At 46.3% G+C, this 22,296-nt stretch overlaps 2 protein-coding genes across 14 annotated transcripts in view; one reads left to right on the top strand and one right to left on the bottom strand.

The window, feature by feature from the left end:
• CCNDBP1 (cyclin D1 binding protein 1) overlaps positions 1-22,296 on the top strand; it is a 78,059-nt gene that overhangs the window by 10,278 nt on the left and 45,485 nt on the right. For 2 of the 12 annotated variants that reach the window (XR_004625696.1, XR_004625692.1), the window contains one exon: positions 18,310-20,377. The exons of 7 other annotated variants lie outside the window; for them this stretch is intronic. Coding sequence is in view for 2 of the 5 variants with exons in the window: in XM_034661065.1 (XP_034516956.1) it covers positions 12,625-12,670 (46 nt within the window). In the remaining 3 variants the exon portion in view is untranslated. Of the gene's footprint in view, positions 1-686; positions 824-6,820; positions 7,076-12,624; positions 12,928-18,309; positions 20,378-22,296 lie in introns of those variants that run through there. 3 more of the 12 variants (XR_004625693.1, XM_034661065.1, XM_034661066.1) reach the window with 3 other exon arrangements.
• On the bottom strand, positions 556-19,164 carry EPB42 (erythrocyte membrane protein band 4.2). Of its 2 annotated transcripts, none has more exons than XM_034661058.1 (13): positions 19,013-19,164; positions 17,666-17,851; positions 16,384-16,617; positions 13,278-13,396; positions 11,782-11,886; positions 10,744-10,921; positions 10,210-10,348; positions 9,832-9,935; positions 8,780-9,022; positions 6,269-6,568; positions 3,327-3,499; positions 2,093-2,226; positions 556-766 (listed from the first exon to the last, which is right to left on the bottom strand). In XM_034661058.1, exons 1-13 carry the CDS (start codon positions 19,131-19,133, stop codon positions 604-606), a joined length of 2,199 nt encoding a protein of 732 aa, XP_034516949.1. In that variant the 5' UTR covers positions 19,134-19,164; the 3' UTR covers positions 556-603. The 2 variants fall into 2 exon arrangements, with proteins under 2 accessions (XP_034516949.1, XP_019657369.2); XM_019801810.2 differs by having other exon boundaries at positions 3,327-3,493.

Below are 22,296 nucleotides of genomic sequence, written 5' to 3'. Positions count from 1 at the left end.
AATGTGTAAGAGAGTTTATATAGTCTCAAGGGCCTTTTCAGTTAAGCCTTTTGCATGACCACCATTTAATTATATTTTTGCATTGGTCCAGAAGATCACCTATTGGAAAGCAAGGTAAACCTGTATGGTGTGTATTCTGGTGACCTGACTTGGGACTTATGCTGTGCTGCAGGTCTCCACGATGTCTTGCCAGTCCTTTTCCTTGCATGGGGGTAACTTATCCCATCTGCCTTTCTGATGTCCCCATGGTCTTTTTAGTTCTAATCAGCCACAGTAGTCATTCTTTTGAGCAATTAGTGTGTACTTGGGTTGAAATTCCTTATGTCAGATGAGTTTTAATTTACTTTTATCAAGTACCGTTTTATACTTATAATAAGAGTCATAAAGAGAAGGAACTAAAATCAAACTGAGAGAGTGTCAAAGCAACAAAGTAATGTAAACCAAAAAAAAAAAAAAAAAAGATAACTTTGTACAAAAGGAGCCCTTTTATTTTTTTTCTCCTAGGGCCTGTTTTCTATATACTTAATAGTTTTCATATTTCTGTAGTGGGCCAAGTTCATATTATCAACATCAGACTTTAATTATGGGGTACTTAATGGAAGTTTAAGCAGGCAGTTCAGGGGCTTTCACAGTGACATCTCTGTAGTTGGTTACGTTCTGGAACATATCACAGTCCATTTCCACAGTGAGCCTCTGGAGCCCCACCTGTGTCGGCGTGAACTGGAATTCGGTGTACAAGGTGTTTCCGGGCCACACAGAAGCTAATCTGAAATAAAAGAAAAGGCAGGTGGTAGTTCTGTCCCATTGCTTTGCTAGTCTCAGTGATTCTGATCCTTCCCTGCTTGAAGAGGTGAACTGTGAAGAAATAAACATTTGAGTACCTTACTGTTGAAACAGAAGAAGTTTTAAGGAGACAGAAGACAGGAGCGTCCCTATGGCAAACGATTGCATGGTTAAGAAGAGAAATATCCTATTCTAAGGGCTTCAAGCTGCATCTGTTATTTCTTTTATCACCTGTGACTTCAGTCTGGTCCCCCTCTTGGTAATAGTACTGGGGTAAGTTTGGGAAGGCTGTGGTTTTGGACCCACATTGCTAAGTGCTGCGAGGGTACAGTGGACATTTACAGAAGAGGTCAGTATGTTAACAGGTGGTGTTTGGTGTCCCATCAGCAACCTCCTGACTGGCCTGTGGACCTTCTTACAGTGGCAACAGGAGTAGCACAGATTTCCTTTGAGGAGCTTCTTCCCACAGTTGATCTGGGATACCACGAAAGTGTAGTTAAATGTTGGCAGTCCCTCCTCTCAACTTACTGGCAAGAGTGATTCATTGAGTTTCATAAGGCTGAGACATTGGTTCGATAACCAGACAACTACCAGGGATTTCAGGAGTAGGCACCGTGAACTCTAAACTGTATACTGTGTTTTCAACAAAGGAAGTGGTGGACACAGTGAGAGAAGAAGAGATAATGAAGGAAGATACTTGGAACATCTGAAACCCACAAAGGACTCATACAGGAAACTCATACGGGGAACTCCTACAAATCAACAAGGAGGAAAGGCAGGAGCACCAAAAGAAAAGTGGGCAAAGATAAAAGCAAATCTTTTCCAGAGGAGGAAACAGAAAAGGCTAATAAACATGTGAAGAGTTGCAAATCAAAACAATAATGAGATATTACCTTATTTCTATTAGAATGGAAAAAAAGAAAGCTGAGTATTGCCAAGAATGGAGAAAAGTGGAGAAATAGTAGAAACTCCTGTACTACTGGACAGAGTGTGGAATTCTGCAGTCATTTTGCAGACAAATCTCAGTAATCTTGGGTCCCTGCCTTTCTGACCAGTTGAGATGTTTCAGTGAGATGAGAAGCTTGTAGTTTCTCTCTCTCTTTTTTTAAAAATAGATTTTATTTATTAGAGAGCACAAGCGCGGCTGGGGGTGGGGGGACAGAGGTTGAGAGAGAAGCAGGCTCCCCATTGAGCATGGAGCCCAGACGCGGGGCTTGATCCCAGGATCCTGAGATCATGACCTGAGCTGAAGGCAGATGCTTAACTGACTGAGCCAGCTAGGTGCCCCGAGAAACTTGTGGCCTCTTACCTGTACCTCCTCTCTCTGTAAATGAGCCCCTTTCCAAAGAGGGAGATCACACAGTCCTTCATGGGATCATGTAGGAAGTTATGGAGGCTGACTGAAGCCTTAAGAAGTTGATATTGCTCTGTTGTCTCTGGCATCTGTGGGAAGAGGCAAAACCTGGAGCGGATGCCAAGAGCACAGGGCTACAGTTACTGCCTCCCCTCCTAGGCACCCTCCCTGTACTCTCCACAGTTACTCTCCTGTCTCTGCCATCCGGACCCAAACTCCACACCTGACTCCTTTACCCTTCTCTCTGGTCTTCCTGCATTTACACTTACCCTTGCCTTGATTCGTCCATGGCCATCTCTGATGGTGCCTCTCCTCCACTTAGAAACCTTGGAGGGGTTCCCATTGTCTTCAGAATTCAGCTTTGGTTGGCATTCAGAGCCCTTCATGGTCTGACCCCAATCCCCCTCTCCAGCCTCACCTATTCTTCCCTCGACTAAATGACATCCCAGTACCCTCCTCAGACTCCCTTCTTTTGGGCCTCTCTGGTCAGTCTTCTGCCTGCAATGGCCTTCCCCAACTTCTGCACTAAAGCTTACCTATTTTTCAAGGCTCAACATAAATGCCTCCTCCTTCTATTAAGTCTTCCTCAAACCCACCAGCTGAAATTAATCCCCTTATTTCACTTATGTCATAGTGACTTTGTACCTCTATTGAAGCACTTACACTGTGTCTCCTTTACTTAACTATAATATAACCTCGTTGAGGGCTGGGACCAGGTCACATTCATTTTGGCCAGGGTAGACACGTGGAAAGAGGACTAGATCAAGAGCCATTAAGCCTCTAAAACATCCCATTTTCATGATCATGGGCATGGTAATCTCTAGAACTATTTCCTCACCTGAATAATGGGAATAGTTCCACCTCACAAGGATTTTGTATTGAAGAAAGAAGGTAAAAATACATTGCCATATGTATAAAGTGCTAAATAAAGGTAGGCTAGTATTACCCAAATATGGAGGCAGCAGCTGGGGAGAACCTGATTTTTAAAATCTTTAACCAGAAAAAGAAGTTGGAAGATGTAAACCTTAATAGCATATGTAAGAAACCATCTCTTTCAAGAGAAGGAGCTCCCAACCTAGCGTTTCCTAATAATCCTACAGCACAGTTGTTTGCCCTGAAGCTTGAGGGGCTCTGATTCCTTCTGAAACAGGAGCAAACTACAGTGATCTGGGGAAAGACTGGTGCCTACCTCAATGGTAAGGTGTGGTCTACAAATGGTGATGTCTTCCTGAGCAAAGCAGCTAAGGCTGGGCTCAGAGTGCGTTGCCGTGGCCATGACGGTGAGTCTGAGGAAGCTGTTCTCTGGTGGGCTTTGCTCAAAATGGAAGAAGGACAGCTCTTCAGGGATTTCCTCACCTGGAACTTAGGACAAGCCGAGTCAATGCAAATCATGAGTGTGTGTGCTCTGGAAACAGGCAGTATTACACACAATGCAAAGGAGTGAGTATCTCACCGAAGCCAGAAAGATGGCTCATTTCTCACAGCAGTTTCAAACTTGAACTCAGTCAAGACCCCACTCCCTACCACCATCACTGCCTCCTCCAGTGCTCTTGAGAGACCACCTCAGTGGGATTGTGGAAGACCCCTGCAGACTAGAACAAGTTAAGCTCTCTGGCCTCAGCTTCCTTGTCTAATAATAACACCTACCTGGTGGATTGCTTGTGTTAAATGAGTTACTGAGTGCTTATCTCAGACCCTGCCACACATTCGTTGCTGAATATATGCTTACTTAGTTCCTTCTTATTCTCTGCTTCTTCTGTTTCCCTTTTGCAGAGAAAATGTAATCCTTCATTGTTTAGGAATCTTCTCAAGCTCATGTTCCCAGTCCCAGCCTGTAGACATAGTCATCTACCCCTGCTCCCACCACCCCCAGGAAGATGAGATGTCCTCCCTCCCCAAGTAAACCCTCCACTTTTTAAGTCTGTGCCCCATCCTGACCCCACCACTGTGCTGTGTAACTTTTGGGCAAAATATGTAACCTTTCTGTGTCTTGATCTCCTCATCTTTAAAGCGGGGATAATAACGGCTGCTGCCTCAGAAGGTTGTTGTAAGAATAGATCAGATAATGCATATGGAATGCTTAACACTGTGTTTATCAAAAGTAAGCTACAGTTATTCTAGTTGCCTCTCATGTCCCCCAATAACCATCAGTTATAACCCATCTTTTCTGAGGCTTCCATCTTTCCCTCTCTGTTGATAGTTTTCCTCAGCAAGTAAGCAGATTCTGCTCTCTCATCTTAAATAAATGAACAAAAAACCCACCCTCTACCCAGTGTCCCTGGCTGACTGCCACTCAGCCTTTTTCTGTCTGTTCTTCCAGGAAGGACTGTATACTAGGTCTTGCTTCCTCAACTCTCCATCAGTTTAGCCCCCAGGAAGCTGGCCTTTGCCATCACTTCTCAGTAAGACCACTCCCTCAGTGTCTGCATTTCAGCCTTGACATCTCATGGCCGCTCTGCTGCCCCTGCTGGGTGCTCCTTCCTCTCTTTGACTTCTCTGTTTCCCTTATTCCCTGCTCTCTTTCCTGCCTGCCCCCTACGTGCTGGTGCTGCCTGGGTTCCCTTTCACCCTCTTCTCTTCTCTTCTCTTCTCTTCTCTTCTCTTCTCTTCTCTTCTCTTCTCTTCTCTTCTCTTCTCTTCTCACAACCATTCTTGCACCCCCAGGAGCTCATCAATGCCCTGACTCTTGGCAGCCCCCTCTATGCTGCTGGTCTCCAACCCAGGCCTTTATTTTGAATTTCAGGTTTAGGTTTCCAGCTGCCTACTGGCCATCTCTGTTTGGATGTCTTATGGACTTTCAAACCCAACATGCCACAAACAGAACTCATCATTCTCCTCCCCATACTTGCTCTTCCTCATTCTCCCTATTCTAGAGGCTCATCCAAACAGGAAGCAACCCTCTCACCCCCAACACACACATATTCACAAGTCCAATCTATCCTACCTCCGTAATACATCTTCATTTGAAGTGCTGCTAGTCTAATTTGTCCTTCATGCCTTGACTTGATTATTATAAAACCTTCCAACCTCTGATCCAGTGGTTCTCAACATTAGATGCACATGAGAATCATGGAGAGAGCTTTATAAAACAGTCCCATTGCCAGGCTACACACCAGATCACTTATATCAGACTCTGGCAGTGAGGCCCAGGCAGCAGTATTTTTAAAGTTCCCTGGTGATTCAGTAGCCAAGGTCAGTATTCTAATATGACCTCTCCATTCCATTGGTACAAAAGTTATTTTCTTTCAAATGGATTTTTGATCACATTGGCCCCTCTAGTTCAAATTTTCCCCATCTTCCCACTACCCAAAGAACAAAGCTCAAACTTCTTGGCATGATATACAAGCCCCTGCATGATCCAGCCTCTGCCCCCCTCAAAAAGGGAGCATGGTGGAGAGATTGGAGGCAGGGGAGCTGGTTAGGAGGCTGTTGCAATAATGTAGACAAGCTCCAGTCCACTGATTCTCTCTTATCTGCATATGGGAATCATTCAATGAATTTAAACAGTTTTTGATGTTTGGGTCCAACCATGCAGTTTCTGATTTAATTAGTCTCTGATGCAGGCTGAGCATCAAACTTCCTCAGGTGATTCTGATAGGCAGCAAAGTTTGAGAACAGCTGCTCTAGTCCAGGAACTTTCAACCCTAGGATAACATAGGGAGCTTTTAAAAAGTACAAATGTCTGGACCCCATCCCAGACCAATTAAGTAGGACTTTGTGGGAGGAGGAAGAACCCGTGCACATGTTGTTCCTTCTGCCTTGAATATTCATGACTCACTTTTCTGCCTGTCTCTACCCTTCCTGCTCATCCTTTCAGGCCCAGTGCAGTCTGCTTTACCTGGAAACAGCCTGCTCTAACCTGGGTGAGATGCTCGCCTGCCATTGTACTCTGTTGACCTTATCAAATACTTCTTTAACTGCCACCATTGTCTGTTTACTATCTGACTGCAATTGGAATTGTGGGGGCTTTGGTCTCTGTGAAGCTGAGTAAATATGTGTTGAATGGCAGAGAAACAGAGGGCACACCAGGGACTAGAAGCCACCTCTTCAGACCTTTAGGGGTGCCCCATGGCTGCTGCCTCACAGGGTGGGAGCTGGGGTTTGGAGATACCTGGGGGGCCATAGAATTACCCTTGTTGGCATCAAGCATAAGGGACAGCTTCTTCTTCCAGAGCTCAGCAGCAAGGATGCCATTGTAGTATATTGCCTGCAACCCAAATGCCAGCTGCACTGCCTTCTTCTGGTCACTGGGGTTAGCCAGGCTCACTGAGAACTGGGCATTCCCTCCGAGGTTTAGGGAGCTGGGTGCTTTCAAGAACATGTACAGAGGCTCAGTAGTCTTGAGACTGGGAGGATGGATGCCACTGTCTTTTTCATGTCGCATTCTTTCTTCCTGGACTTTCTCCAGCACCTCTTTTTCTTGAAGAGATCCTGAAGAATGGAGGAAATAAAGCAGGCCTCTTATCCAGAGAGTATAGACCCTTCCAATGAAAGTCCAAGATTAAGATTCATTTACCCACTGCTACTCAAATGCCAAAGGCACACGAGCTCTGCAACCCTCTAAGGCCACGTTTAGCTTAAAAAAAAAAAAAGGGTCTGTCCTAATGTGAGATCTGAAACCATAAAAAATCCTAGAAACAGGCAATAACTTCTTTGACATCGGCCATAACAACTTCTTTCCAGATATGTCTCCTGAGGCAAGAGAAAAGCAAAAATAAACTATTGAGACTACATCAAAATAAAAAGCTTCTGCACAGCAAAGAAAACAAAGAACAAAACTAAAAGGCAATCTACGGAATGGGAGATGGTATGTGCAAATGACATGTCTGATAAAGGATAGTATCTAAGATAAAGAACTTATAAAACTTAACATCCCCAAAATGAAAAATCCAGTTAAAAAATGGGCAGAAGACATGAATAGACATTTCTCCAAAGAAAGCATACAGATGGCCAACAGGCACATGAAAAGATGCTTAACATCACTCATCATCTGGGAAATGAAAATCAAAACTTTAATGAGATATCACCTCACACCTGTCGGAATGATTAAACTCAACAACACAAGAAACAACAGGTTTTGGTGAGGATGTGGAGAAAGGGGAACCCTCTTGCCCTGTTGGTGGGAATGCAAATGGGTGCAGCCACTCTGGAAAACAGTACGGAGGTTCCTCAAAAAGTTAAAAAATAGAACTACCCTGCAATCCAGCAATTGCACTAGTAGGTACTTACCCAAAGAATACAAAAATAGTAATTCAAAGGGATACATGTTCCCTGATGTTTATAGCAGCATTTTCTGCAACTAGTCATATTATGGAAGCAGCCCGAGTGTCCTTCAGTTGATGAATGAATAAGAATGGACACACAATGGAATATTATTCAGCCATAAAAAAGAATGAAATCTTGCGATTTGCAATGATATGGATGGAGCTAGAGTGTATTATGCTAAGTGAAATAAGTCAGAGAAAGAAAAATACCATATGACTTCACTCATGTGGAATTTAAGAAACAAAACAAATGAGCAAAGGCGGAAAAAAGAGGGAGAGACAAATCAAGAAACAGACTCTTAACTACAGAGAACAAACTGATGGTTACCAGAGGGAAGATAGGTGGGGGAGATGGGTGAAATAGGTGATGGGGATTAAGGAGTGCACTTGTCACGATGAGCACTGGGTGATGTATGGAAGTGTTGAATCATATTGTACACCTGAAACTAGTATTACGCTGTATGTTAACTAACTGGAATTTAAATAAAAACTTTTAAAAAAAGGTCTATGTTGGGCAGATCCACTACAGATATGGCATGTCTTTTCCAGGTCATTCTAGTTCTTCACATGTTATGCATTTGCCCTTGAATGGTGGGAGAGCAAGCTTTTGGACAAGTCCTACTGGCTCTAAGGACATGTCTGCGGGGACTTATGTCTTCCTAAGTGAAGGAGTTGACTTATTCCAAGGGCAGTGGGGGCTGTGGAATATTCTAGAGCAGGGGAGTAACATTATTTTGTGTCTTAGAAAGCTCACAAGGGGATGATAATGGAGAAACTGGGCCCAGGGGGTCCAGTTGGGAGGCTATTACAATGCTACAGACGAGATGTTGAGGCCCTGAATTTTCTATAAGCAGTGAGGAAGGAGATGAGGAAGCAGATGTGAGAGTAATGTGGGACAGTGAAGGAGGGAGAGTTGAAGAGGGTGCTTTCTTGTTTGGACAAATAGGTGACGGTGGTGCCATTAATCAGTATGGAGGAAGGAACAGATTTGGGGTGCTGGAAGAGAGGGTAAGAAGGAGAGAGGGAGAACATCTTCTGGCAGCTGGGCTTGGTATTAAGTGTGTTGTTTTATAGTAGTGGTTTTCAACTGGGGGCACTTTCCCCCCCAGGGGACATTTAGAAACACCCGGAGTAAGGTGTTGGCATCTAGTGGATGCAGTGTGGGAATGCTGCTAAACATTCTATGAGGCACAGCCCCCCATGATGGAGAGTTATCTGGCCCAAAATGTTGATAGTATCAAATGGGGTTAAAAAACTGTATTTTATATCATGGGGAGAAGACTGTGACTCTCTCTGGCCTGTGTCTTTCTGGCCTATCCCTTCCCCTCTGTTGGTATTTCAGGTGCTGAGAAGCCTGGGGCCCTCCCTTGCCCAGTACCTTCAGGATACTTGTAGTTCTGAGTGATGTCCTCACAGCGGTTGCTGCCCACACCCTTGGTGCTAATGTTGTTGCCAACATACTTAGTGTTGGAGTTGGTCAGCTCCAGTGCGCCATCCTCACGACACTTCCAGACCACACATGAGGCATTTACTGTGGCAAAAAGTTCTGATACTCCAGGGGTCAGGCTTAGGGTCCCCTCCTTGACTGCTTTGACAGGGACCAGATCACAGGACCCCAGGACTGAGGGAGAAAAAGGTCAGTGAGCAAGAGGGAACCGTGCCAAGACCTCACTTTGAGTCAGAGCTGCATAACCTCAGTCTCCATCCTATACCCAATTTTCCCTCCCCCAAGATCAGGATCAGAGGTTGGGCACTAGGCAGTTTCTGAAAGGGCATTGCAGTGGTGAAATTCACAATTATTTGGGACAGTGCTTTTTGGTCATGGCCTGTGGTAGGAGCCCTGTTAGAAACTGGACAATGGAACCTCAGAGGAACATAGTACACTGGAGTTCCTTAGCCAGCTCTACTATAGGTATGATAGGAATAGGTCACCTTTATTGAGCACTTACTGTGTGCCAGCCTCTATTACTGTTTGGCTGCTGAGAAAGGAAGAGCAATCCTTTTATGGCTCCTGAAGATTTCTTCTCTGAGCTTGAGCCTGTCTTGTTACCCTCTTTATCCACATCTAGAACCTCAGAAATCCCACCCCACAAGCCCCTAACCCAGCACATCCACCAGCTATCTTAAGATCTTTTACCCTTCATTGAGATTCTGCTCCCTTGCCCATTGCTCTGAGGTAGGGCAAGTCTCCCCATGGCCTTAGGCCTAGATGGCTAACACCTTTGTTCCCTTAAGCCTGCTGGCTTCAGGTGAGCATTCTGCTGGCTTCAGGTGAGCATTCTGCTGGCCACTATCATTCCTTCCCCTTCTCCTGTTTTAGAAGATGCAGACCCCCTTTGAACCTCCTGCTTCTCCTGTTTTCGAGGGACTCCTTGCTTATATAGCTTTGTTGCAGCCCAGGATGGTACTGGGCCTACCCGCAGCCTTTACCTCCACCTCCACTGGGAACACGTGGATACAGAGTCTGCCATCCGTCATAACCTGGGGGCAAAGCAGGCCGGGTCATCCAGCACTCCGTGGAAGTCTGGAAGATCCTGAAGGTACCAAAGGAGTAATTCAAATGCGGAAAAAAGTAGTCCTGAAGAGGACTAGACATGGCAGAGTCATTATTGCCATGGGGATGGGAGGACACTGTAAAAGTGGCTGCAGCACTTCCAGAAAGGGGGGTGCATGCCATGACTGACCATCAGCATCCTGCCTACAAAAGTCTTGAGGGCCTCCTTTCAGTGCTAGGGGTTTGCCATGAGGCTATACCATGTGGATTTGGAGCTTCCATGTCTGGGACCTCATCCTCTCTGGGCTTCTCACCAGATTCTGCCTCTTTGGCCTTCTCCGTTCTGAAGGCCCTCCTCATTGTAGTATTCGTCTACAGACAAGCGTCCGCCGGTTCCCTGGGCTGAGGCGAATGTGGTAATGACGCGGGCAGGGATTCCCAGGCATCGCAGCACTGCGTGGAAGGGGCCAGAGAGTCAGGGGCTGCCAGAGAGCCTTGGGTATGTATAGCTAGTGTTTTTAGTGTCTCCTCTGGGCAGGCACGATCTTAAATGCCACCTGACACTGTGGAAAGAGGAGGGGCACGGGCATCCGGCGGGTGGGACTGATGCACAGGCAGAGGATGCATAGACACCGAGAAATGAGGTGCAAAATATTTACGCAGCAGGCAAAGCATACAGCAGGGCGAGGCTTACAGAATATACAACAGAGCACCAGGGCTTGCTCTCCTGGGGCAAGGGCAGAGAAAGTTTCAGGAAGAAAGCCATGCGGCAACCCAAAAGGCAGGGCAGACACGCTGTACAGTAGCCAAGGTGACCCGTGGGTGCATCAGGCAAGCCGGCTCTGTACCTGTGCAGGCAACTGCGGCGAACACCCAGGCCTGACTCTCATACACCGGCCGCCCTTGGCCTGTGATCCACTGCCGCAGGATGGGCACGCTGCCCCGGCGCTTGTTCAGCAGGCCGCCTTCCTGGGCGGCAGCAGACTGTGGGGTGGGCAGGACGCTCTTCATCTTGAGAGCATGCAGCTGTTTGCGGAAATGTGCGGATGTTATCTGGGGCCCGGGACAGGTAGTGTGGGGTAGTATGGAGGCTTAGACCACCTGTATCAGAATCATCTGGATATTCCTGGGCTTCACCCTACCCACTGGATTATAATCTCTAGGAGGGGGGCCCCAGGGAATTCTTTTTATCTAGTCCTCTGGAAGCCAGGGGTTTGTGGACCACGTTGGCAAACGAAGTCCACATCATAAGAGGAGCAAGAGAGCTGCCTCTCCCTGGGGGCTGGTTTCACTGCTCCTTCACTTGCCTGACCCTGATTCCTTTGAGGGCATTTGCACTTGGGGCCTCAAGGCGCACTTATCCCCTTATTCCTCCTCACAGGTTGACCCTGTCCTTCTCCACCTCTTCAGAGGGGAGTCCAGAGGCACAAGCAGAAATGGGGAGTTTATGATTCCTCTGAAAGGACATTCAGGGACAGTAGGAAGTACCAAACTACCTTCATGGTCTGTATATTCTTAGGAATAATTTAGAAATGAAAACAATTGACCAGTTCAGCAGCAAACACTGGGCAAGATAGACTCCACCCCTCCCTCCCGTGGACCTAAGCCTGCTGGTTGGGCTGGTGGAAGGAGGCAAAGGAGGGAGGAGTGCTCTGAGGAAATCCAGGCCAGTTTTAGTCCTCCTGGCTTGTGTCCCGAGGGATGATACTTCCCTTTGCTTTTCTCTCCCTTGTGAATGATACTGTCCTCCCTCCTCACTCAGACTTTGTCCAGGAACTGACCCCCACATCCTGGGAGGAAGGGACCATTTGTGACTTGAAGATTTCCAGGGCAGTAAATGTAGGTAGCTCTGGCAGAGGGCTCCTCTCCCTCCCCACCTCACTCACCAAGGTGCCCAAAATGTGGGCCACATGCTCAGGGTTGCCCCACTCCTCCACCTGCTTGTCCATGCTCAGTAAGCCCAGGCTGAGGTCGATGACACTGCTCTCAAACTGTAAGGACCACACAGGACCGTGATGAAGGGCCTCCAGTTTGGGTACTCATCCCCCACCATCGCCTCAGACTTCTCCCAGACTCAGGTTCCTCTCCTTCCTGCCTTGCCTTCTTGTCTCCCGTGGAAGTTCTGGCTTTTCCCTCCCTCCCACCGTGCCCCCTGCTCCCTGTGTCCATGCAGTCCCATCCTTTGCCTGTTATGTTGTCTGACTTTCCCGACAGGGCGTGAGCCCTTGAGGACCAGAGCTGTATTGTTTCATTTCTCTTGTTTCCCATTTTGTGTGCTCCTACTGCTCCTGCCAGCACCTACCCACATGGGGAGGAGACCAAGGCAGCTCCTGCTCTCGAGGAACCCGCAGTTTAGGAGCAGAGAGGGACATGTAGGCGCTTAGACTACAGATCTCAGCAACATGGCCAGGGCTCTAGGAGAGATGCCAACCCAGAGCAGGGGGCCTAGTGGGGAGAGTCACTCTTACATTTGGGGGTTGGGGAAAACATTGTGACAGTTTTAAAAGATGGGTAGGAATTTTCTGGGGTGATAAAGGAGGGAAGGTATTCCAGGCATATTCAGCCTGTTTGTTCAGGGGATGGCCAGAAGCTGGAGCATGGAGTGGCTCTTGAGGAAAGGAAAGCAGTGGCTTGGCTCTGAAGGGCCTTCGGGGTCAAGCCAGGGCATTTAGTTTTTATCTTGTGGACAGTGGGGATTTCACAGAGGTTTGATTTGCTGTGGCCTTTAGGAAGATAACTCTGGAAGCTGTGGAGGATGGTCTGACGTGGCCCTGAGGAAGGAGAGGCACCATGTGGCGGAAATTGCCAAAAGAAGCCTCACTGACACACCAGGGAACAAGGTTGTTAAAAAGGAGCATTCGGTGTGCTGCCACCACTTCTTCCATCTTGGGTGTCTGCGTGTTGCGCAGAACTTGCAACGGCACTGCGTCGGGACAGAGCATCGGGAGGTTTACAACCTCTGTGGTCTGTAGGAGCCACGGCGAGGAGGGCCCAGGGAAGAATTGGCCGTTTTCAGTGGAGAACAAGTGGCAGTTACTAATTATGATGACTATGTACTTTGGGTCTGGATTTGCTTCACCTTATTTGGTAGTAACACGCTAACTGCTTAAGAAATAAGGGTGTTTTAATTAATCCATTAAACAGATGTGAAAGGGAGCATTTGGAGAGGTGCAATCTCTTTGAAAAATGGATCAAACTTTTGAATTCAACATACTCAGTATGTCTGTAAATAAACTTATGGCATAAATCCTTAAAAAAAAAGAAAAGAAAAGAAATGGCCTCATAACCTATAGGCTTTGGGACCTGCCAGCTCTGTCTGGCCTGAACACTGAAGGTTATGGGGCAGTCACCATCCCCTGCCCTGCCCCAGGGGTCGCCATACCTGGCCAAAGTCCCAGGGCTCTTCATGGAAACAGTTAGCTGTACCCAGGTAGATGAGGCCGTTCTGGTTCAACACGTACTCCCTGCGTTGAGACTCCTTCTTCAGGAACACAGCATCCTCTGGTGAAAAGCCGGCAGGGATGAGGGCCTGTGGGGTGCTAGGCCTGCCCTCCACAGCTAGGCCTCTGCTCTCCCTGCCCAGGTCAGGTTTGGTTGCCAGCCTTCCCTTTAGCTCTGGGCAGGATGAAGAATGGGGAGGAATTCCCTTTTTTCACTGACCCCACTGGGACGCAGACTGTTCCCTGGTGCAGAGTGGGAACAGGGGTCAGAGTTCCTGGGTCAGCCAAGGTGGCCTTCATGGTCAGCCAGACAGACAGGAACAAGCCAACCTTAAAAAGCTTACTCATTTCTGGAAGACACGGGCAGCCAGAGTGCTTTTAGCCCAAGAGAATTTGGCAACAGTCCAGGGAACTTCCCAGTGGGCCTGTTATATGTCACAAGTTCAATTTTTTTTAAAAAAAATAGCATTTCAGGGGTGCTTGGCTGGCTCAGTCAGTAGAGCATGCAACTCTTGATCTTGGGATTATAAATTTGAGCCCCATGTTGGGTGTAGAGATTACTTAAAAATAAAATGTTAAAAAAATTTAAAAATAGTGTTTCAGAAAAAAACCCAATCAAACGTAGGTTGACAGGGGTGAGCAGAAAGGAAGAGGAGCACCCAGTAAGACAGGGTCAGAGGGAACGGTGGAGCTGGGTGAAGTAGAAGCCAGTGGAAGCCCTGGGGGCATCCAAGTGGGTCTAAGACTCCCACAGTCTTCTCCTGCCTCTCCTGTTGCCTTCCTCAAGGCGTCGGGCTGGGGTTCATGGGGAGGATGGCGGGCTTTAAGGAGGACACTCTAGGAAGCCAGGAGTGGCGGGGAGACCTGCTCCGTTTGCCAAGTGTCTCTGCACCTGTTACTGGGTGGGGGAGGGGAGGCTGGTTCCTGGGGACTAATAAGAGAAAAGGCTTTCCAGATTATCCGTCTAGGCATGTCCTGGGATGAGGGTACTCAAAACAACAGAAGGATAGGATGTTAAAAATCAGGAAGCCCTGAAGAACCTGAGACCTGAAATCACAGAACCATGTGCCCAAGGAGCCCTTGACTCCTGCCCCTCCATCTTGAGTACTCTCTATGAAATCACTTCAAACTGAGGTGTGGGGCCCCAGGCTCTGCAGGGCTCTGGGAGATACCTTATCAGAGCACAGGTAGCATCACCCTGCCTTCCCCCTCCCCGGGGTGTGGCCCCCTTTTATAAAGTTCTCTGCTTATGACTAGGACTTTCATTATAGGATGTAAAATTTCCTTTTGAGTCCAGGAGAGTCCCATCTCTAAGTATGCTAAGATGGACTGAGTCCCCAATAATCTGAAAATCTCTTAATCACCTCTCAGATAAGCAGAGCCAATAACTCACCCCTGCCAACCCAGACATCTCCATATGGACTCACATGGAGGCCTTCCCCAGGCAGGTCAAACCAAGCACAGAGGCAAGAAACCTGGCATGGAGTCAAGACTAAGAGTTCCCACTGAACTGAGCATGGTCTCAGAACTGTCTTAGCTGTGTTTTTGCTCTGGCCATGAGGGCCTAGCTCTGGATGTGGGCTCGAGTCAGCAAGGCAGGTACACTAGAGCCTCAACTTTGGAGGGAAATATGTCAAGAGCCATGGGTCCTCCCCCAGCTGAAGGGGCCCTGACACCACATTTACCCACATGGGGCAGCTACACCTGAATGGACACTCGTTCCCATCTGTTGCTCTACCTGCTCATCCCCTTGGATCAGGAAATCAGAGCCTGAACTGACAATAGGCAGGGCTATCTGAAGGAGGGGGCATTGGAGGACCCCATGCCATGCAAGAAAAGTGGAGAGAGGGAGTTCCCTGGGTTTCAGATGCCACATAGAAAGGGGGTTAGGATCTGGTTGGAAGAACCCAGGAAGATTTCTTCTGCTTCCCTATGTTTCCTTTAGTCTCTCAGCCCTGCCTTATAAGGAGGGCCCCTTCAGGCTGGCAGTGAAACTCCTGAAAGACAAAGGTTCTGCACTTGTAGCAGTCTGGGTAGCGAGGGAAAGCTGGTCGAAATTGTTTTCCATCCCCCCAAGCAATGTTTCAGGGAGCCCCAAGGATTAAGGTGGGGGGTGGCAGATTTAAAAAGGAAAGACAGACTCAACCTTCAGAAAGGAAAGGAAGAGGAGATGCCCTTTTTGTGTTTGGGGCATGTCAACCACGTCTGATGATCTTTTTTAGATGAAATAGCCCCAACAGCCAAGGCTGAGCTTTGCCAGAGTTGGCCACTGGTTGGGCTGCAGGAGGTCACCTGATTTCAGGAAAGCCCACCCTTTGTCTGCTGAGCTACAGGCCACTAGCTGTTTAATTTGCCACTCTAGTCAAATATTTAGACAGGTCAATGTGGAGAGGACCCAGCAGCTGGTAGTAAGAACAGAACATATAAGTGGAGAGAAGCAGAGACAATCAAACAGGGCAGATTTATTATGGAGCTGATAAAGCTGAAGTTTTGGGCCCTTCACTTGCACAGAACACTTTAGGGCTAAGCAATTCAAAATTTTGTATTCTTTTTCTTAAAGAGGGTCCCCCCAATTATATAAATAAATCTCAGATCCCACGAAACCTGTATTCACCCTGGACACAGACTATGCGAGCCCAGGGGAGAAACAGAGAAGCTCGTCCCTCAGGTTTCATCCATTCCTGAACCACTTTCCAGTTCTCAGCCCCTGTGCTGTCACAATAAGGAGTAGCTCTCCCAGGGTCATCTCAGTGAGTCCCAGCTCCTGTGACCAAATAGCCTGACCCGGAACCAGGGTTTGGTGGTCAGATAAGCCTTTGCTTTCGGGGGGGCCCTCAGGCTGCTTCTGCCAAGGGTGACACCAACACAGACCCCGGGTCTGAGAGGCCATTCATCCAGGGAGCAGGTACCACAGTAACTGTGTGCTACTGCTTTCCTTAGAGGGAGCTGCCCCTGGGCCCTGATGCCCTCACTTCCTGCCAGAGCTGTGCCCCAGCTCCTATACCATAAGTCCCTGTGCAGCCCAGGCTGGTTCAGGTCCAAACTCACCTCGAGCCCAAGGGTTAAAAAGCAGTGTGAACTGGCCTAGGAGGAGTTGCTTCTTGCCCAAGACCTGCAGCAGGAGCGAGTAGCGGCCAATAATGGCGTCTGTGGGTGCGGTTACAGAGATGGTCCAGGACTGGTCTTCTCTGTCTTCCACTGCTGCATTCCACCACTTCTGATCCCCCAAACAGGAAATTGGGAATATGGCTTGGGTCTTGTTGGCCTTGGAAGGGTGCTCTCCTGCAGTTACACAGAAATGAATTGGTTATTTGGACCTTTTGTTCACAACTCAGAGTAATAAAATCAAGTATCACAAAGTTGGAACAGATGAAAATTGGTTTTCAGTGAGGATGGAAGCAGCCCATCCAGTAATGGGAGGCAATAAAGGGTGATGGGAGAGCACAAGTCCTCAGTGCTCATGGACCTACATCTAGAAAAGGTCCATAATGTATAAAATGGGCGTAGTGGTATGCCTTCTTGGTAGGGCAGATGTGAGGTTTTAATGAGATACTGCATGTGAAGCCCTTGGCCCAATATCTGATAACGTAGTACAAATTCAATAAATAGTAGCAATTAAATGTTATCTTAAACCTAGATTAGATCCATTCAGGCTTTTCTATAAAACTGATATATTTGTAACCAAAAGGAACCCCTTAATGATAATGATGTTCAGCAACTTCTGAATCATAATAAATGCTATTTTGAAAAAGATTTATTTTACCTTATTAGAGAGTGGGGGACGGTTGGAGGGGGAGAGAGAATCCTCAAGCAGACTCCCCCTTGAGTGCAGAGCCACACACAGGGCCTCTATCCCAGGACCCGAGATCATGACCTGAGCCAAAATCAAGAGTTGGCTGCTTGGGGCACCTGGTTAGTGCAGTCGTTAAGCATCTGCCTTCGGCTCAGGGCGTGATCCCGGCGTTTCGGGATCGAGTCCCACATCGGGCTCCTCCGCTGGGAGCCTGCTTCTTCCTCTCCCACTCCCCTGCTTGTGTTCCCTCTCTCGCTGGCTGTCTATCTCTGTCACATAAATAAATAAAATCTTTAAAAAAAAAAAAAGAGTTGGCTGCTTAACCAACTGAGCCACCCAGGCGCCCCAATAAACACTATTTTTTAGGCATGTTATCTCATCCTCACCACAGCCCTCCCAGGTGGATAGGACTTCTTGAGGCTCAGGTGCAGTGGGGGCCATATGCCCCTTTGTTCCCTGAGGAGGTGCTGGAGAAAGAAGCACACCCCCTTCCTGCCCTGTCCTGCCACCAAAGGGGTCTAGGCCTGCCCCACTTACCAGTTTGTGCAATGAGGGCTACCTTTTTCAGGGTGGATGTAAATGCATAGACTGGAGCCTGGAAGTGCAGGATGATGGTGAAGGGCTGCCCTCTCCTCACAATGAGGTGCCGGGAGCTGATGGCCTTCGTATGGTGCTCCTCATTGTTTTTTGCTGCCTGGAAGTCACAGTTCTTGATCCCCAGGGCTATTATGGAAAAGGGAAGTCATGGAGAGGAGGTAAATGTGACAACTTAAGTAAAAACAGAGACCCTAGAGTCAGAGTTGAACTGATGTTCAAATCCTTGGCTCAACTTACACACTAGCAAGTAACCTAAAGCAAGTAACTTAACCACTCTGAGCCTCAGTTTCCTCTTCCTTAGAATAATCATCCTTCCCTGCAGGGTTGGAGAAATTAAATGAGTTAATGTATTAATACACTTAGCACAGTGTCAGATGCATAGGAAGTCCCATTAAATGAGACTATTACTATTATTAATAAGAGCAATGCTTGCCCTCATTGTTGACCTTCTTTTCTGGTGCCTATCCAGAACAATGAATAAAACCTGGAATTTTGCTCACCCCTACTCCTTTCTTCTTCAAACACAGTCATATAATTTTTAGAGCTGGTTTTGAAATCACTGAGCCGATTCTCTTGTTTTATAGATGGGAAGATTGAGGCCCAGAGAGTAGAACCAGCTCACCTGAGATCATATTTGGCTCTTTCACCTAAAGGCTCACCAAACCTACGGCACCATGCAGCCCAGAAAAACTCTCCAAGGAGGGGGCCTGAGAGTATTATGATAGTCTATCTGGCAGTTCTCATTTTACAATGAGTCTTATAAATATAACAATAGACTTATGCAGAGGCCCCTGAGCTTTCTGCGTCCTCTGGTTCTGTCTATTTTCTTGCTTGATGTTGGCCTCTGCCCCTTGTATTTGGATTCCCTGACTTTTACCTCCCCTTCTCTCCCACTTAGCTTTGAGGCTATGGCACCCTCATGCTTTCCCAGGATTATCTCCTGTATGTATCACAACCCAGTGAGAATGATCATGTTGCGATGCCATAAATCCTTGTTAACTGTCACCATCATCGTCACAACTATGACCATCGATTTACCACCAACAACCTATACCGTATTGCCACCCATAGCCATACCACTGCTACCACCACCACAGCACCCACTACCACCCCCCAACATAGCCCCACCAACCATTGCATCCACCACCAGCAGCACCTACTCCCACCCCCACCATAGCCACACCATCATCACTTCCACCACCATCCTACTTCTCTTAATGAAAACATGTTATGATGGAGGAGCTACTGATAGTCAAGTAAGCCCCATGGAGAAATGGCTTGGCTCACCCTGTCCCATGGCTGCAGGCCACACTTCTCTGCTCGACCACAAAAAATGCCTGTCTTGAACTGTTGCTCTGTGCTGCCTTTCTGAATCTGTCCTGAGAGAAAATGATAGAGGTACTTTCATTGGCTTAAGAATCTGCAAATAGTAGAGTTTCCTTCCACTCCTTCTGTGAGGTCGCCCACAGGTTTCTTTTCTCTTGCTCCCTCCCCATTGGTATCTCTTGGGCCAGCTGCTGGTGGGAGTTACCCTTTTTCATTTTATCTCTTGTGCCAGGCTGGAGTAGGGGCTGGAATGGGGGAAGATCTGTCAGCTAGAGAAGCTAAGAGGAAACTTCTAAGTCTGTCGCTTCAGTGGTCTCAAGAGACCCTCAGAGATGTTACCTGGACAATACTGGAAGACTTTGGAAGACATGACTCCATAAACAGGAGGCCCACATTCAACTCCAAATCTCAGGCTCTAAACATATCAGGGCTTCAAGTTGCTAGATGTTTGTGGCTGTTTTGGTAATAGAAAGAGAGAAACTGTGTGTCTTGGATTCATCTGTGTGAAGCAGATAAGGAGGTAGAATTTGTTGGTGAGAAAAAAATGTCCTAAAAGTAGAAGTCAGAGACCCAGCTCTTCTAAGCCCACTGGGTCTGGGACAGTGTTCCAGAGAAAGTTAGGAACTATCTTGGGACTCAGAGCCTTTGTCTTTTCTATTTCTACTTATTTAGTCACTGAGGAGACAAGACACAGGAAAGGACGTCTTTGGCCCTCTTTGGTTTTCTAAAGCCCAGCATTTGCTGGGGCTTCTAAGACTGTGCTAATGGGAGCACTCTCAGGGGCAGCTGTGCTGGCCTGCATGCATATGGGATATCTATAGAAAGATATAAAAGATGCTACAAAGAACATTGGGTGCCTGTGGAGAGGAGAGCTGGAGAATGGTGTAGGAAGATGATTTTTCTCCTGTTTACATTTTTACACTTTAAAAAAAATTTTTTTTATTATGATATGTTAGTCACCATACAGTACATCATTAGTTTTTGATGTAGTGCTCCATGATTCATTGTTTGCATATAACACCCAGTGTTCCATGCAATATGTGTTCTCCTTAATACCCATCACTGGGCTAGCCCCTCCCCCCACCCTCCTCCCCTCTAACTTTGAACCATTGCCATTTGAAGAATCTTATTATGTTAAGAAAGAAAGAAAGAAGAAAGAAAGAAAGAAAGAAAGAAGAAAGAAAGAAAGAAAGAAAGAAAGAAAGAAAGAAAGAAAGAAAGAAAGAAAAAGAAAGAAAGGAAAAGAAAAGAAAAGAAAAGAAAGAAGAAATGAAGCTGCTGCCTTCTTACTCCCCCAAAAAATGATCCTTCATGAGAAATGAAGAGGTAAATTTTTCATTACTTGAAGATGATGTGATTTTTACCTGGAACCATGAATCAACTAAAAAGTGATTGTAAAAAATAATTTAGAATGCTATTCTTAAGTTCAGTGCATTCCCAATAAAAATGCTAACAAGTTTTTTTTCCTCTGAAACTAGAAAAACTGATTCTAAGGTTAAAAAGGAAATGTCTAAAAGATATAAGATATAATCTAAAAAGATCTAAGAAGATATAAAGATGTTTTAGATGAAAATGTCTAAAATGTGTTTTACTATCTAGTAGGCCTCGTCATGCTACATTTCTAAGTTCTTATGTAGTATAACCAGGCTTCCTAGATATTAAAACATAGTATGACATCACTGCACTTGAAAAAGCACATTGACCAAAATGTATGCATTAAGTATGGGCTAAAAGTGGCAGTTTGAATCAGTGGGGAAGATAAGAAATCACTAGTAAATGGGTTGGGGACAACTAGCTTGCAAAGTAAAGTTGTTTCCTATGTTTCACCATACACCAAAATGAATTCCAGATGGGTCAAAACTCTAAATGTAAAAAGTTAAATCCTAAAAGTACTAGAAAAAAAGATAATAGACTTATTATTAAGTCAGCCTGGGTGAGGCCTTTTAAAATAGTAGACAGACCCCAGAAGCCATAAAGAAAAAATAGATAATTTTTATTCCTTAAAATTTTTTTACTTGGAAAAATCCGTAAAGTTACAAGATATACAACAAATTGGGAGAAATGTTTGGAACTTGTAACACAGATTGTTACTTTCCTTAATGTAAATGGCATCTGCAAATCAATAAATAAAGAACAACAAATCAATAGAAAAATGGGTGAAGAATATGGCAGAAAAGAAAATCCAAGTGTCTCTTAAATACATGAAAACATGTCCAGCCTCATTTAATAGAAATGCAAAACAAAAGTACCCTGGGATATTATTTCTTTGACCTATCAGATTGGCAAAGATAGAGTAATTTGTCAACTTTCTGAATTAGTGATGGTGTGGGGAAAGAGTTACTCTCTTATAGTACTGGTAGGAATGTAAGTTGGCATAGTTTTCTTTCTTTTTCTTATTTTATTTTTTTAAAAGATTTTATTTATTTATTTGAGAGAAAGAGAGAAAGAGCAAGCACAAGCAGTGGGGAGGGGCAGAGGGAGAGGGAGAAGAAGACTCCCCACTGAGCAGGGAGCCTGATGCAGGGCTCAGTGCTGGGATGGAGCTTAACTCACTGAGACATCCAGTCCCCCCACCCTTTTTAAAGATTTTATTTATTTATTTGAGAGAGAGAGAGCATGAGTGGGCAGAGGGGCAGAGAGAGAGGGAGAAGCAGACTCCCTGCTGAGCAGGGAGCTTGAGGATTCGGGGCTCAATCCCAGGACCCTGGGATCATGACCTGAGTGAAAGGCAGACACTTAACCAACTGAGCCACCCAGGTGACCCTAAGTTGGTATAGCTTTCTAAGGGAAATTAAGTAATATTTACCCAAACCTTAAATGCCTATACTTTTGACTCAGCAATTTCACTTCTGGATATTCCAATGCAAATTAATCAAACATGTAAAATGAAATTTATACAAGTATCCATTGTACTGGTAGTTACAATAGCAAAGTATCAGAAACTACATAAACGGGGTGCCTGGGTGGCACAACGGTTAAGCGTCTGCCTTCGGCTCAGGGCGTGATCCCGGCGTTATGGGATCGAGCCCCACATCAGGCTCCTCCACTATGAGCCTGCTTCTTCCTCTCCCACTCCCCCTGCTTGTGTTCCCTCTCTCGCTGGCTGTCTCTATCTCTGTCGAATAAATAAATAAAATCTTTCTTTCTTTCTTTCTTTCTTTCTTTCTTTCTTTCTTTCTTTCTTTCTTTCTTTCTTTCTCCTTCCTTCCTTCCTTCCTTCCTTCCTTCCTTCCTTCCTTCCTTCC

Source organism: Ailuropoda melanoleuca, chromosome 5 (genome assembly GCF_002007445.2).
Source record: "Ailuropoda melanoleuca isolate Jingjing chromosome 5, ASM200744v2, whole genome shotgun sequence".
Taxonomy (NCBI): domain Eukaryota; kingdom Metazoa; phylum Chordata; class Mammalia; order Carnivora; family Ursidae; genus Ailuropoda; species Ailuropoda melanoleuca.
This window is presented reverse-complemented; position numbering and strand designations above follow the sequence as displayed.

Excerpts from the sequence above, each read along its gene's own strand:
- EPB42 (XM_034661058.1), bottom strand. The coding sequence starts at position 19,133 with ATGAAAGTACCTCTATCATTTTCTCTCAGGACAGATTCAGAAAGGCAG. Across the intron at positions 10,922-11,781 it reads CCCACATTTTGGGCACCTTG|CTGCATGCTCTCAAGATGAA; the intron begins GTGAGTGAGGTG and ends TTCCGCAAACAG. Across the intron at positions 9,936-10,209 it reads GGCCAAAGAGGCAGAATCTG|GATCTTCCAGACTTCCACGG; the intron begins GTGAGAAGCCCA and ends TGGTACCTTCAG.